Raw genomic sequence first — 14027 nt, forward strand, 5'->3', positions numbered from 1 at the left:
CATGGTGGAACTCATCAACAAAGACTATGCAGACTTCGTAAACCTCTCAACCAACCTGGTCAGTTTACTATGATTGCACACTCTCAGCACTACACACACACACAAACACAGGTCATCTGTTATGGCTACCACCTCTCAGGTCATCTGTTATGGCTACCACCTCTATGGCTACCACCTCTGGTCCTAGCCAGCATCCACTCTGTCTCTCAATCTCTGTCTCTCACCACACACACACACTCTCACACCCCTCTGCTGCTGCTGCTGTTGTTGATGATGATGATGATGATGATGATGATGATTATGATTATGATTATGATTGATGATGATGATGATGGAAAAAAAATCTAATGATGGTTGAGAGAATAACGTGATGTGTAATCTTCAGGTTGGGATGGACAAAGCTCTGAACCAGCTTTCGGTTCCCCTGGGTCAGTTACGTGAGGAGGTCCTGGTATGCACTTAGTTTGTCTCTATTTTTTTTCACATAAAGATATTATTAAGCAAACTTTGTTTTAAATTATATTATATGCTTTTGGCTTGCAGTAGACTACATGTGTGCGTGTGAGCAAAACATTTTATTTTGATTATATTATACGTTTTTGTATATTACATGTTTTTGACTCTATATGTCTTTCTATGTGTGACCTGTTGTTGTCTTTTTCTTTTGTTTCAGAGTCTGAGGTCATCTGTCAGTGAGGTGATCCAGGCCATAGACAACCAGCTGTCTAAACAAGATGACCTGCAGAAGAAGAAGGTGTGCTTACCTTCACTTCTCACCTCTCTACAGTCCTCACTGCTTTTACTGTTTTAAACTCCCATGGTTGTTATACTTGTTATCCTCTTGTGTTTTGTCTCACTGTCTTTTAATTGTTTGTACTGATATTCCTGTAAAGTGCATTGTGATGCATCCATGTATGAAGTGTGTTTGATTTGATTTTACCTGTAAATGGCTACCAGGTGTGTTGCTGTGTACATACTTGTACCCATTTCAGAGAAGGATCTTATGGTTCATACCTTGTGTTCTGTCTTTAAGATGTGTGTGATGAGGCTGATCCAAGTCGTCCGGTCAGTGGAGAAGATTGAGAAGATCCTACATTCCCAGAACACAAAAGACTCTACCTCCCTGGAGATCAGCAGGTCAGTTACTCTTACAAGACCTTCACTGTCAACTGACCACAATGGAAATATGTTTCCATTGTGTAAACATTGTGTTTAATATGTAAACATTGTGTTTATCCTCTATATTTTTGTCCACTTGTGTGGCATGGCCCTACATACCTACCACCATTCAACAGTATGATGCAACACTGGTCTTTACTTTATGTATTCATTGCTAAAAACTCCCATTGGATTATTTCTCATTGCGTCTATTTGAAATATTAAAATAAAGATGGGTGACTTTTCCCCAATTTAAAAAAAAATTGCACATGCCAACTGAGGCCCTACAAATATATATGAAAATGTATAGATTAGATGGTCTCTGTTTGTTAAGGTAATTAACTGGCTGATATGTTGTGCTGTGTAGTCCTCTCCTGGCAGGTCAGATTCTGGAGAGGATCGCTACAGAGTTCAACCAGCTGCAGTTCCATGCTGTCCAGAGTAAAGGCATGCCCCTGCTGGACAAAGTCAGGCCTGTAAGTCGCATCAGAGAAGTGTGTGTGTGCGTGCGTGTGTTGTTAGCATAACTGGAAGGCCTACTCTGTGTGTGTGTGTGTGTGTGTGTGTGTGTGTGTGTGTGTGTGCGTGCGTGCGCGCTTGGGTGTTTTGCTGTATTATTCCATACCAGGTCTGTGTGTCTGTCTGTCTTAGTGTATGTGTATGGTTAGGTGTTTTAGTGCATTGTTACTTAATGTGTGTGTGTGTGTGTGTGTGGTAGCGTATTGCTGGCATCACATCCATGCTGCAGCAGTCTCTGGAGGGGCTCCTGATCCAGGGTCTCCAGACCTCCAACGTGGACATTGTACGCCACTGCCTGCGTACTTATGCCACCATAGACAAGACCCGTGACGCTGAGGCCCTGGTTGGACAGGTCCTGGTCAAGCCCTACATGGACCAGGTCAGAAACCAGCTATATATCTATATCTACTGTATATAACATCTATCTCTATAACACATAGCTGGTGGGACAGCCATATATCAACAAGGTCTACTCTATTTACGTTATGTCATTGCTATCTACCGCTCATCGTTGAGCGGTTCTATTCTATTTTATTCTATTCTATTCTATTCTATTCCATTCACATAACTCTACTACTATCTGCAGGTCGTAGTGGAGCAGTTAGTCAAGTCCAGCCCCAACGGTCTTCAGGTGATGTACACCAAGCTGCTGGAGTTTGTACCTCATCACTGTCGACTGCTTAGAGAGGTGACTGGGGGAGCAATCTCCAGGTATGTAGTCTAGTTGAACATGAGGTCACTGTCATGAAGGCCTCTTTCTCTGTTGACATACAGTATTTGCCAATACAGTATTTCTGAGAATGACGCATGAGTACGTTCCTGAAATCTCACTTGACTCTCTGTTGAAGATGCTTTTCAGCCTATGCGTAGGTTTAATTTAGGGGAGGCTGGTGGTGGAAATCAGAGGACATTCCATTCCATTCCATGCATTCCAGCCCATCCTCCGATTTCTCCACCAGCCTCCACTGGTTTAATTGGTGTCACAGAAACCAACCTATGCTATCCAGTCTGTTAACACATGTTCTTAATTCTCATACACAAACACACAGCATGTTTTGTATGGTTCTCATGTTTGCTGTCTCTCTCTATCTGGTGTATCTCCAGTGACAAAGCAGACATCGTACCAGGCTATGACTTCCTGGTGAACTCAGTCTGGCCTGAGATCATCAAAGCAGTAGAGGAGAGAATCCCCTCCCTCTTCAACCCTGGCAACCCTGACACTTTCTACGAGGTACATCAATAACATGCTCATTGAAGAATGAGTGTGTGTGTGTGTGTGTGTGTGTGTGTGTGTGTGTGTGTGTGTGTGTGTGTGTGTGTGTGTGTGGAGACACCTCTGTAAGTCGGAAGTAACTGGATATATTGAAGTATGCTAATATGGTTTCAAATGTATCTTGCCCCTTGATAGGCCAGGTGGAATTGTATCCAATCCTCTCTAATCAACACAAGCGTCTGAGGGGGAGGGGCTTTGGTGACATGTGTCTCACTGCCTGTGTATGTTGTGTCTTGCAGCGCTACACCATTAGTATGGACTTTGTGAGGAGGTATGAGAGACAGTGTGGCTCCCAGGCTAGCGTCAAGAGACTGCGTGCTCATGCATCTTACCTGACCTTTCACAACAAGTGGAACCTACCAGTCTACTTCCAGCTAAGGTGTGTGTGTGTGCGTGTGTGCGTGTGTGTGTGTTTGTTACAAAGAGGACACTGGAGGCCTATGAGTCATAATATGTTGTCATAATCGATAGATTTGTTACACTCTGTCCAAGTAATGTAATAACATTATTACATTCCTTGACCCTGTCTAATGCCAGGCCTGTGCTTGAGAATCAATGTCAGAAAGTATCGATCGATCTCTCTCTCTCTCTATCTCTCTCTCTCTATCTCTCTCTCTCTCTCTCTCTCTCTCTCTCTCTCTCTCTCTCTCTCTCTGTGTGAAGGTTGAACACTCTGTTCCCCTGCTCTCTTTGTCAAACAGCCACCCCCCCCCGCCACCCCCCCACACACACACACATTTCACAATAAAAAGTTCGTCACACAGCTAAACTTTGTGTACCCAGAGTTCCTTTACAGTGGAATGTTCTGTAATGGCTACTGTCTGTTTTACTGTCAATATTGTTGTTGTTTTTTTAGGACAGAATAATTGTCGTCTTGTTTTGCAATGCCATTCACAAGGTTTAGAATTCTCCCTATGGATAAATTCCAACTGTATCACCCATATGGACAGGAGGCTAGTTTCTCCTTGTCCTATCAAGCCTGGATACCTACCTGTCTGACAATACATCATAAGCTGATCTGTCTGTCTGTGTCTGTCTCAGGTACAAAGAGATTGCTGGGAGTCTAGAGAACGCCATCGCTGACGGCCTAGAGGCAGCACCAGGTCTATACTACTCACTCACTGTAGGATGGATGAATAGATCAGTAATGTTTCTGCTCAATTCCCAATCAACCAGTTGAGGCTGGTGGAGGTAGAAATTGGAGGACAAGTTCATTTAATGCATGGAATGGAACAATGAGCCAATCCTCCAGTGTCTGCCTCCAGCAGCCTCCCTTGCTGTCAACCCCTCGTACCTACCTCCAAGGAACTCCTGTATATCAGTGGATAGATAGACGTGGATAGAAGCATAAAAGAAACATAATTGTAATAGCACTCTTTTGCTCTCTGATAGTCTGCGGGGAAATGTCAACATAGGGGTAGGCTGGGGAAAGGCTAGTAATTCAGCAGTTGGAGACTCTATCATCAGTTGGTTTTGTATTGATAACTGACTACCCCCCCCTCCCATTTCCTCCCACTTCTCCTCCACCCAGCGGGCAGTGACTACCACCTGCGGGTGTCCCAAGTGCTGTGGATCTGCGTGGTCAGGTGTTGGGGGGACAAGGTCTACCTGCCCCCTCTCGCCCACCGCTTCTGGAAGCTTACCCTGCAGCTCTACTCACGCTACTCCAGGTTTCTCACCGAGGTGAATAACCAGTGATCCAATAATCTAATGTACAACTTTAACCTCACTATTTCAGGATGACTCCGACTACATTATTGTATCGTTAGTTGTGTTTATTTTAGGGATGCACCGATACCACTTTTTTACAGCAGATACCAATTCCGAGTGCTGAATTATGAGTATTGGCTAATACCTAGTACCGATCCAATAAAAGCCTTTTTTTAAAAAAATTAATTAATTAATTTTAAATGTGAAATGCTACTGCCACCCCTCAAAACACTTGCCTTGCAAATTTTGCCACAACCAGTCATACTGGTGTCTATTTCAAGCGTGAAGTAATTCTAGACCGCAGACATGGTTGTTGTCACGACACTCTAGCTGTGAGTCGATGACGCATGTGTTTGGCAAGTTTTTACAACAGTTTGTGTAATGGCTTCGGAGTGGTAAATAGTATTCCCTGTCTCCGATTCCCAATCCAGCATTTTAGGCCAATATCGGCCTGATACCAATGCTCAGTATTGGATCTCTAGTTCATTTTATGTAGTGTGTTTACAGTGATAATGCCATTGCTGCATGATGACTAGCTGATACTGTGAAAGGTAAAGTTAGTTATTTTCTGTCCTCTTTTCACTCTGATAGGTGCTGACTAAAACCCTTTCCACTGAGGTCAGTAAGGACCCTATTAGGCCCCTCCCTAGCTCCGCCTCCTCTACGTCCAGTCGAACGTCACAGGATGACGCGGGCAGTGAAAATGGAAATCCAGCCACCCTCTCCACCAAACAGCTGGTCTTCATCGCTTCCGACGTCGACAAACTACAGGAACAGGTACCGATGCAGATCAGACTGGGTTAGTTAGCCCACTGAGCTAAAGCCTTGACAAACTACAAGACCAGGTTCTTTATATTTAGTACATTATTTATTGTCAAACTAACTGGCCTGAAATTACACAGTTCTATTTCTATTTTTATATATACTGTAGTTTCGAGATAATAAATGTGGAACTTTGAACCATAAATATATACGGAACTTGTTCTATATGACCTTAGCTTAAAGGAAGACCACCTATGACAACTTCTGACCTTTTCTCATATCTCTTTGACTACAGAAAAAAGCTGTTTTCACATACAGTATGTAGACACTGGTATGGTGCTAGATATAATGAATGTGACGTTAAAAATGGGTGAAGTGTCCCTTTAAGTGTATCATAGTAGTCTTCTTTATAAACAGGTTTGCCTGTCTGTGTATCTGTCTGTCTGTCCCCCAGATCCCAGTCCTCTCTGAGATGATCAGGCAGAGACTTGAGGTCATCGGCTACAAGAACTTTAGCATCGTGGAAGGTATGGTACCGTTCTTGAAATGCACATGGATTAGTTAGTTATCAACCATGATACCTCTGCCATCAGCTATGCTACTACTTTGTTTGATTCCATTCCATGCATTACAATGACCCTGTCCTCTGATTTCTACCTCCACCAGCCTCCCCTGTTGTATACTCGCTTGATTTGTGTCCCTGCCTCTTTTTCTCTACCCAGAAGCCCTAGCGGACTCCAAGGCGTCTCTCTCCGGTTGCATCCCGACTCTAAACAGCAGGATGACGCAACACCTTACCGACAGGTGCTTCCGCTTCCTGAAGAGCTCCTCCGAGGTGCCACGCCTCTACCGCAGGACCAATAAGGTGGGTAGACACACACACTCACACACACACTTACACAGACACAGGGCTGAACCAATGTTCCCCATCCTCACTGTCCTATTATGTGTACCTCTTGAAGCTACAGTATAAGGTGTTGTACAGGTATATTATGTGTACCTCTTGAAGCTACAGTATAAGGTGTTGTACAGGTATATTTTGGTGCTGTAGTTGTAGTTTCAGCTTATTCGCAGTGCACTGTCCTTCCTGAATGAATGTCCCACTTCCTCCCTTTAAAGGAAGTGCCATCGCGAGCGTCAGCGTACATGGATAACGCTCTGCGTCCGCTGCACCAGCTGCTGTCTGACTCCAGAGACCTGGTGAAGCCCTCCATCGCTCAGGACTGGCTACGAGTCACCCTGTCTGACTGTACTACCAGGTACGCTAGCTAGCTAACCCTCCATCGCTCAGGACTGCCTATGAGTCACCCTGTCTGACTGTACTACCAGGTACGCTAGCTAGCTAACCCTCCATCGCTCAGGACTGCCTATGAGTCACCCTGTCTGACTGTACTACCAGGTACACTAGCTAGCTAACCCTCCATCACTCAGGACTGGTTACGAGTCACCCGGTCTGATTATAACACCAGCTATAGCTAGCTAGCTAGCTAACTCTCCAACCCTCCACCAGCTATAGCTAGCTAGCTAACCCTCCACCAGCTATAGCTAGCTAGCTAACCCTCCAACCCTCCACCAGCTATAGCTAGCTAGCTAGCTAACCCTCCAACTCTCCACCAGCTATAGCTAGCTAGCTAGCTAACCCTCCAACTCTCCACCAGCTATAGCTAGCTAGCTAACCCTCCAACCCTCCACCAGCTATAGCTAGCTAGCTAGCTAACCCTCCAACCCTCCACCAGCTATAGCTAGCTAGCTAGCTAACCCTCCAACTCTCCACCAGCTATAGCTAGCTAGCTAACCCTCCAACCCTCCACCAGCTATAGCTAGCTAACGAGTCACCCTGTCTGATTATACCACCAGGTAGGCTAGCTAGCTAGCTAACCTTCCATCACTCAGGACTGGCTACGAGTCACCCTGTCTGATTATACTATCAGGTAGGGGACATGATGCACTTACTACACTGCCTGCTGTCTGATAGATAAATTATATGACAGATAGTTTCAACCCTGCTCTAATTTAATGATATTTTAGGAACTGCATGTCTAGTGCACACTCCTAACAGCTTTGATTCTTCTCCGCCAAGCAGAAAAGTCTAATTTCTTTCTGGTCTTCCGTTGGGCAGATACTTTGAGACCATCTCTGATGTGCTGAGTTCAGTGAAGAAGATGGAGGAGAGTTTGAAGCGTCTGAAGCAGGCGAGGAAGACTGTGAGCACCAACACCACAGGAGCCAACGGAGGGCCCACGGATGACGGCAAGATCCGCCTGCAGCTGGCCCTGGATGTGGAGTACCTGGGAGAACAGGTAGAGACACACACACACACACACACACACACACACACACACACACACACACACACACACACCTGGATTAATGTAAACTGGACTAGTATAAGGTCAGCTGGCTGGGAAAGACAAGTCAGAGTCAAAATTATATATTTTTAAGACATTCGTAAAGAATTTCCTCTATTATTCTTTTCTATTTATATCTTCATTTGAGTACTTTAGGTGCGCTTGATTTATATTGTCTGTAACTACAGCGTCTCCTAACATCATATTGCTATTACAGCTATTATAAACATGCAATAACACACTGGATCTCTCTCCTCGCTGTGTGTCTCAGATGGAGAAGATGGGTCTGCAGCCTGCTGACATTGCCATGTTCTCCACACTTCTGGAGTTGGTCCAGGGAGCCAGGGATGTGGCCCCACCTGAACAGGCTGCACCTTGATAACCATGGATGTGTGAGCCACAGGGGTTCGAACGTTGGTCTCCTTTACCCAGTAGACCGTAACTCTGGGCTGGGCTGGATTTACTTGTACTTGCTGTTGGAGAGGATGAAGCACAACAAGAGGGCACTGTTCAGAGAAATCACTAAATGTGAAATGTTATTCCATCAAATCCGCATTGCGGCATTCATGCAGTAGCGCCTCTTCCTATAATAAATCCCTTAATGATTCTGGGTACTGTTAAAAACCTACTATTGTGATTAGGTATGCTAGGCAGATGTTAATGTAAACAAAGACATTTTCTGAACTTTGCTGTGACGGGTTTGATTAAATTACAGCTTGAGTCTGTAATTCTGTTGATGTATTAGAGCTGATCGTATGGGAGATGGAATTGATGAAATTGAGAGGATTTCAAGAGGTAGTCCACTAGAAAGTTGTTACTGGTAACAATAATGACTAATTCTGCTGTCTCCTGTTCATAGAAGATGATTGTTGATGTACAGTAATGTGGCCAAGGGGAGGTCTGCCTGTCTGTCAATTCACTGTAAGAGAGACTATCAAAAACAGGACGCTACAGGTCTCTTGGTCTGTACTTCATTGGTGAAGGATGCATGTATTGTATGTCGATAATAGAGTTGGTGACGGTTGTTGAAAATATTGTACATTTAAAATAAATAAAGCAGATAAAAGTTGTACTAACCTTGATAATAAAAGCTTTGGATACCAAGGTGACTGTGAGTCTGTGCACAGCTGTGTGTGTTAAAGGTCCAGTATGTAACATTCAACCTTTCTAAAAGCTTCCTAATGGCTATGTTTAATTGGTAGCGATCAGGGAATGAGATCCCTTGAAAGAAATATTTAATTTATGAACGTTGTTTTGGTCCAGAAATAGCGCTTTCTAAAATGGAGTGTCCTACCCGGCACTCGTTATGCATATAAATATGTTACTGCCAGGGGTGTGGATTGGGGAGTGGATTGATTTCCGCCTTTGGTTTGAATCGTGTGCGCATGCAGAAACACAAACAGCTAATGTCCGACACTGCAAGTCCATTTTGGAGTTTTATTATTATTATATCAGGGAGGATGTTGTTGTTTGGAACTTCAAACTGAATTTCGCCACGGTGGCCAGAAGTGGCAGATTTCCAACAAACTTAGGCCCTGCTCCTTTAATGTGATTACAGAGTATATGCTGTATATGCTGTATGTGCTGTATATGCTGTATATGCTTTGGATACCAAATTCTGTGTCTGTATGTGTTAATTTGTGTGTGTGTGTGTGTGTGTGTGTGTGTGTGTGTGTGTGTTGGTTGAAGTGAATACAAAGTTCAAATGTTGAGCTAGCATGAAACAGGAGCTCTCAGAGTTCAGTGTCCTACAGTTCATGTGCAGGACAGGACTTTGTTATGTACAGTTAGAGAACTATTAGTTAAACACAATGTTTCAGTCTTATGTGAGTCACTCGCTACCTTGTCATTTACATTCGAAATAATTGCTGAGACCAAGGGAGCTTTTCACAATATTGAGAAAAAAAATGTTTTATTCAAGCAATCACAAATCATAACAAAACAAAAATAAACTCTTAACACAATAGAAATATACAAATTCAATAATCCTATGGAAAAAGCCATACCTAGCTATATTATAGCATACAGTACACTACTGTAATACTACCACATACAGAAGAAACAAATATGTGCTTTATGAATGCATTTTTACTGTCAAACAATGTGCTACAATTTCTACCAGTGATAGAATATGTATACATTAGCTCTTAACTCCAGGTATGAGTTCTCACAGCAGAGCCTTGGGTAGGTGATAGAACATTCTAGAGGGTTAGGTTGATAATAGAACATTCTAGAAGCATTGGGTTCTAGAGTGTTGGGTAGGTGATAAAAGATTCTAGAGGGTTGAGTTGGTAATAGAACATTCTAGAGTGTTGGGTTCGAGAGCGTTGGGTTGGTGATTTTTCCCAGCATGAGGATGGCATTGGAGTTTCCCTCTATGATGGAGAAGAAGAACGGCCTGTTGATGGTGAGTTTGAGGGGAATGCCTCCATCCTGGGTCTTTTCCAGAGACTCAGCTCCCTCTTCAGACATCTCAAACACCACCTTGTTGATCACCTGGAGGAGATAACAATTGTCTAATTGTCTAACTTTCCAGTTTGCATAATTGCACTGCTACATTTGCACTGTTTTATTATTATTATTGCTGCTATTTTATTTTATGCCTTAAATTTTGCTGTCTTGTACATTTGTTTAGTATATATTGTATATTCTTTAGTATTGTATATTTTACACTGGTTGGCATTCTGCGGACAGCAAAGCAAGAATTTCGTTGTACAGTGAAACATGTTTTCTGCTGTGCATATGATAATAAACACTTTGAATCTTGAATCTTGAATCTATTGAGGTCTATTGCCGAGGCCCAAAACATACTAGATCTTATCTAAATAAAACAGTATATAACTCATCAGAACATAATAGAATACTGTCCATCTAAAGATGTCAATTTTGCAACATTAAAGAGCAGTGGAACAGTCAAGACCTCACCTTATCTATGGAGAATGGTTTCTTGCTGCTGAGTCTCTCAAACTCAGCATCTGATCCCAGTAGGGGTTTCTCTATATCAGGGGACATGTCAGTCAGCAGGGCTCGGAGGTCAGTCAAGGCAGTCAAGGAGAACTTCGGCAACGACAGCTCCAGGCGCCTGTAGGGAACACACCAGCACACAGACAAACCGGACCAGACCGAGGTTAAATATATATGCCTTACACAGCACAGTGCTTTTAAATACTTAAACTTTTAGTTGGCCTGGAGCAAAGGAACCAATGGAATTGACACAGAAGAAAAGTGCAGACTTCAATATTGTAGTATTGTATTTGACGCAGGTCTGCAGCAGACTGATAACACAGTATGTTCACCCCTCACCTCTCACATAAGCTGGCCTAAACCTGCTCCAGTTAGATAGCTCAATATGGATTGACTGGTTGTCAAATTGTTGCAGAGCAGGGTGTGATGTGTGGTTAAAAGATGCTTAAGGAGGAATGGCTCTTCGCTCCAGAACAGTGGTTACATTGGTTCCAGTGTAAACTCAGATTATGTTTCAGATAAATTATTGGTCATAGGGTTAGGGTTACTGTTAAAAACATGACATTTGTCACAGCACAGAATGTAACAAATGTAATCAAACACTGGTAATTAACTAATGCAGTAGTTTTGTGTTCATATTGATGACATCTAACAGAAATGTTGACACATTTTGATTAATTGATATTCTGAAGCATTTTGATATTAGATATTCTAGGACTCACCCTTCCTTGAGGTGCTGGTACCAGCTAGCGATGACCTCTGTGCGTAGTTGTGCTTCCAGGTCGTGGAGGCTGGAGCCTTCATTAGGCAGGACCAGCAGCATGTAAGCCCGTTTACTGAGCGCCAGTTTGACCACAGTGCAGCGTCTGCCCTTGTCCTTCAGGTACCGGTACACACCTGTGTGGGTCATCAGCGGCACTGTGACAGTCGTCGTAGCGTCCACCTGGAACTCCTGCATAGAGGTCTTCTCTGGCTGGAAGGCTGTCCTCCAGTTGCCTGAGAGAAAAGGAAAATCAAAATCAAAATGGAAAATTGCATTATGTCTATGATATATATAGCGGACCAACATATTTTACTTTGTTAAGAAACAGTAAGTCTCTCTAGGGAACCAATACTGTGTCTGCATGTTAAAGGGTGTTTGATAATCATGAAAATAATTTCATTGTATATGATTGTATAAAGCAGTTGCCGTATTTTGACACCACAGTAGGTGTGTCTATATAGGGGACTGATATATAAATTGTGCCTTATTCTTATGGATCACATAGAATAGGTGTGTGAATCAGTGGAGGCTGGTAGAGATAGAAATCGGAGGACAGGCTAATGCATGGAATGGGTGGAATGGAATAAGGAATGGCATCAAACAATGGAATAATAGAAGGAGTGAATTGTGAGTTGTGAATCCTGTGTGAGGCTTCACCTTTGAAGTGTACAGAGCTGACAAACAGCATGTCTGTGTTTGGGCTGAGATCCTTAAACAGACTCTTGATCTTCCCGTCTGAGGTGTTTTGGAAGAAGGTGTTGACCTGTTTCTCTGCCTCCTGTGGCTGTGAAAAGTCCACTGCTCTGATGAAAGAGGCGTCTGAGAAGTCCTGGGTGCCTTGGACGAAGTCCTCTGACAAGTTAGCGTCGCGGCGGGCGAAGGCCCATACCCGGGTGTCGATCTCATCCTTCTGTCCGTCCACCAAGGAGTTGATACTCTGGAGGGTCTGCAGAATCTTGTGTCCGTCCACTAGAGACACACAGTCCTTCTGGTCTGTGTCTTTGTTCACACCCAAGAAGACCTACATAGAATAGAATAGAAAGTCCATCTGTTACACACGTACACACGCACACACATACGCACGCACACACACACGCACGCACACACACTGGGTACATTGCATCCAGGAGTCCCTACCTGGTAAGGGATAGCCGTCTTCTTAGATGCCCCCAAGTGGAAGGTAACCAGCGATCCAAAGCTGTTGATGGGTGAGAGGAGGGAGTTTGTATCTCTCTGCTTGCTGCTGAGAGTCTGGTACATCCTGAGACCCAGGACGTTTAGGAGCTCCGCCAGGACCGCTGTCCGCTGGGTGATGTTCTGTCTCAGCCCGTCTGCATCTGTCTTGTCCCGGGTGTCCGGCGCCAAGCTGTCGTTGTCTATGGGCAGCGGGGAGACCGTCTCCAGGGGCTTGCTGACCTGCGTTTCAATGGCCTCACAGCTGACGTTGTCGGAAGCAAAGAGGTAGAAGGGGTGGACGTAGACACGGTTCCCCTGGCCCATAGAGAGGAAGGAGAGCAGGAGGAGGAGGTAGGGGGTGACTCGACGCTGCATTTTATCCTCTGTGGTTCTGAAATCTCCTCAGATTATTTCTGTAGAGAGAGAATAGTGTTAGTGGGTTGATTCAGTCAGCATCTGTGACTTTTCCAAGCCAAAGTCTTTGTTATCAATGTTCTCCGTCTCCGATCATGATTGGCTATTCAGGAACATTCTCCTATCATGATTGGCTGTTGAGGACATTGAGTAGACGTCTGTCATTGATTGATTCATGTGTCTTTGTCTCTCTGCTCTCCTATTGGACTATGAATAGGAGCTTGGCTTTCCCTTTAGCTGCAGAGGTCAGTGTGTGTGTGTGTGTGTGTGTGTGTGTGTGTGTGTGTGTGTGTGTGTGTGTGTGTGTGTGTGTGTGTGTGTGTGTGTGGTGTGTGTGTGTGTGTGTGTGTGTGTGTGTGTGTGTGTGTATCTGTGTGTGTGTATGTTGCGTTGTGTAAGCAAGGACAACACAGAGAGAACTGACCACAAGGAAAAACAACTGCACCACTAATCAAGCAACAAGTCTACCCATAAATTCTTATATAGGGAGAGTAAAGGAATACTATGGGAAACAACGGTTACATACATCTACATCCATACAGCTATCACTTCTACCAAGCTGATGGGAAACAGACCCTCTGTATGAGCTGTTATGTAAACACAGCAGATGAGCTGTACTTTATCCTTTGTGTGGACGTCTACCAAGAGACAAGAGTCCTGGAAGCCCAGAACAAACACAAACACAGATGTCTCTCTGGTCACACAGAGCACGGCCTTGATTATGATAAGGCTATGAGAAAGTATATCCCTGATTTTCCAAAGATTTTGTTTTAATCTTTCCCTAGCAGTTGTGACTGTCCCCAAGTTACATTTTTGAAATCATATAGCAAAATTGTATCCGAACATATATTGAGTAAAATCTGAAGTGAAGCTATATTCTCTATAGATCTCCATACAGTGTTGATGTTGATGTTAATGAGGCAAATCCCCTACCTTATCT

At 43.8% G+C, this 14027-nt stretch overlaps 2 protein-coding genes across 2 annotated transcripts in view; one reads left to right on the top strand and one right to left on the bottom strand.

Moving 5' to 3' along the window:
• The window catches only part of cog2 (component of oligomeric golgi complex 2), a 9387-nt gene extending 521 nt beyond the window's left edge, over positions 1-8866 (top strand). Inside the window, exons 2-18 of the mRNA XM_083696227.1 lie at positions 1-58; positions 386-451; positions 674-754; positions 1034-1137; positions 1526-1634; positions 1877-2056; positions 2264-2388; positions 2782-2908; positions 3190-3329; positions 3992-4053; positions 4482-4633; positions 5252-5437; positions 5877-5949; positions 6145-6287; positions 6542-6681; positions 7542-7722; positions 8042-8866. The exon at positions 1-58 is cut by the window's left edge and continues 104 nt beyond it. Coding sequence (XP_083552353.1) covers positions 1-58; positions 386-451; positions 674-754; positions 1034-1137; positions 1526-1634; positions 1877-2056; positions 2264-2388; positions 2782-2908; positions 3190-3329; positions 3992-4053; positions 4482-4633; positions 5252-5437; positions 5877-5949; positions 6145-6287; positions 6542-6681; positions 7542-7722; positions 8042-8149 — 2035 coding nt within the window. The 3' untranslated portion in view covers positions 8150-8866. The remainder of the gene's footprint in view (positions 59-385; positions 452-673; positions 755-1033; positions 1138-1525; positions 1635-1876; positions 2057-2263; positions 2389-2781; positions 2909-3189; positions 3330-3991; positions 4054-4481; positions 4634-5251; positions 5438-5876; positions 5950-6144; positions 6288-6541; positions 6682-7541; positions 7723-8041) is intronic.
• Positions 8867-9663: 797 nt separating this feature from the next.
• On the bottom strand, positions 9664-13048 carry agt (angiotensinogen; the record flags this gene model as incomplete). The annotated part of the gene is made up of 5 exons (XM_083694936.1): positions 9664-10266; positions 10696-10852; positions 11457-11730; positions 12155-12518; positions 12635-13048. The coding sequence occupies 5 exons, from the start codon at positions 13046-13048 to the stop codon at positions 10075-10077; spliced, it is 1401 nt and encodes a 466-aa protein (XP_083551062.1). The 3' UTR covers positions 9664-10074.
• Positions 13049-14027: the final 979 nt, after the last annotated feature.

This window comes from Argentina silus (assembly GCF_951799395.1).
Source record: "Argentina silus genome assembly, chromosome: X".
In the NCBI taxonomy this organism is placed as follows: Eukaryota; Metazoa; Chordata; class Actinopteri; order Argentiniformes; family Argentinidae; genus Argentina; species Argentina silus.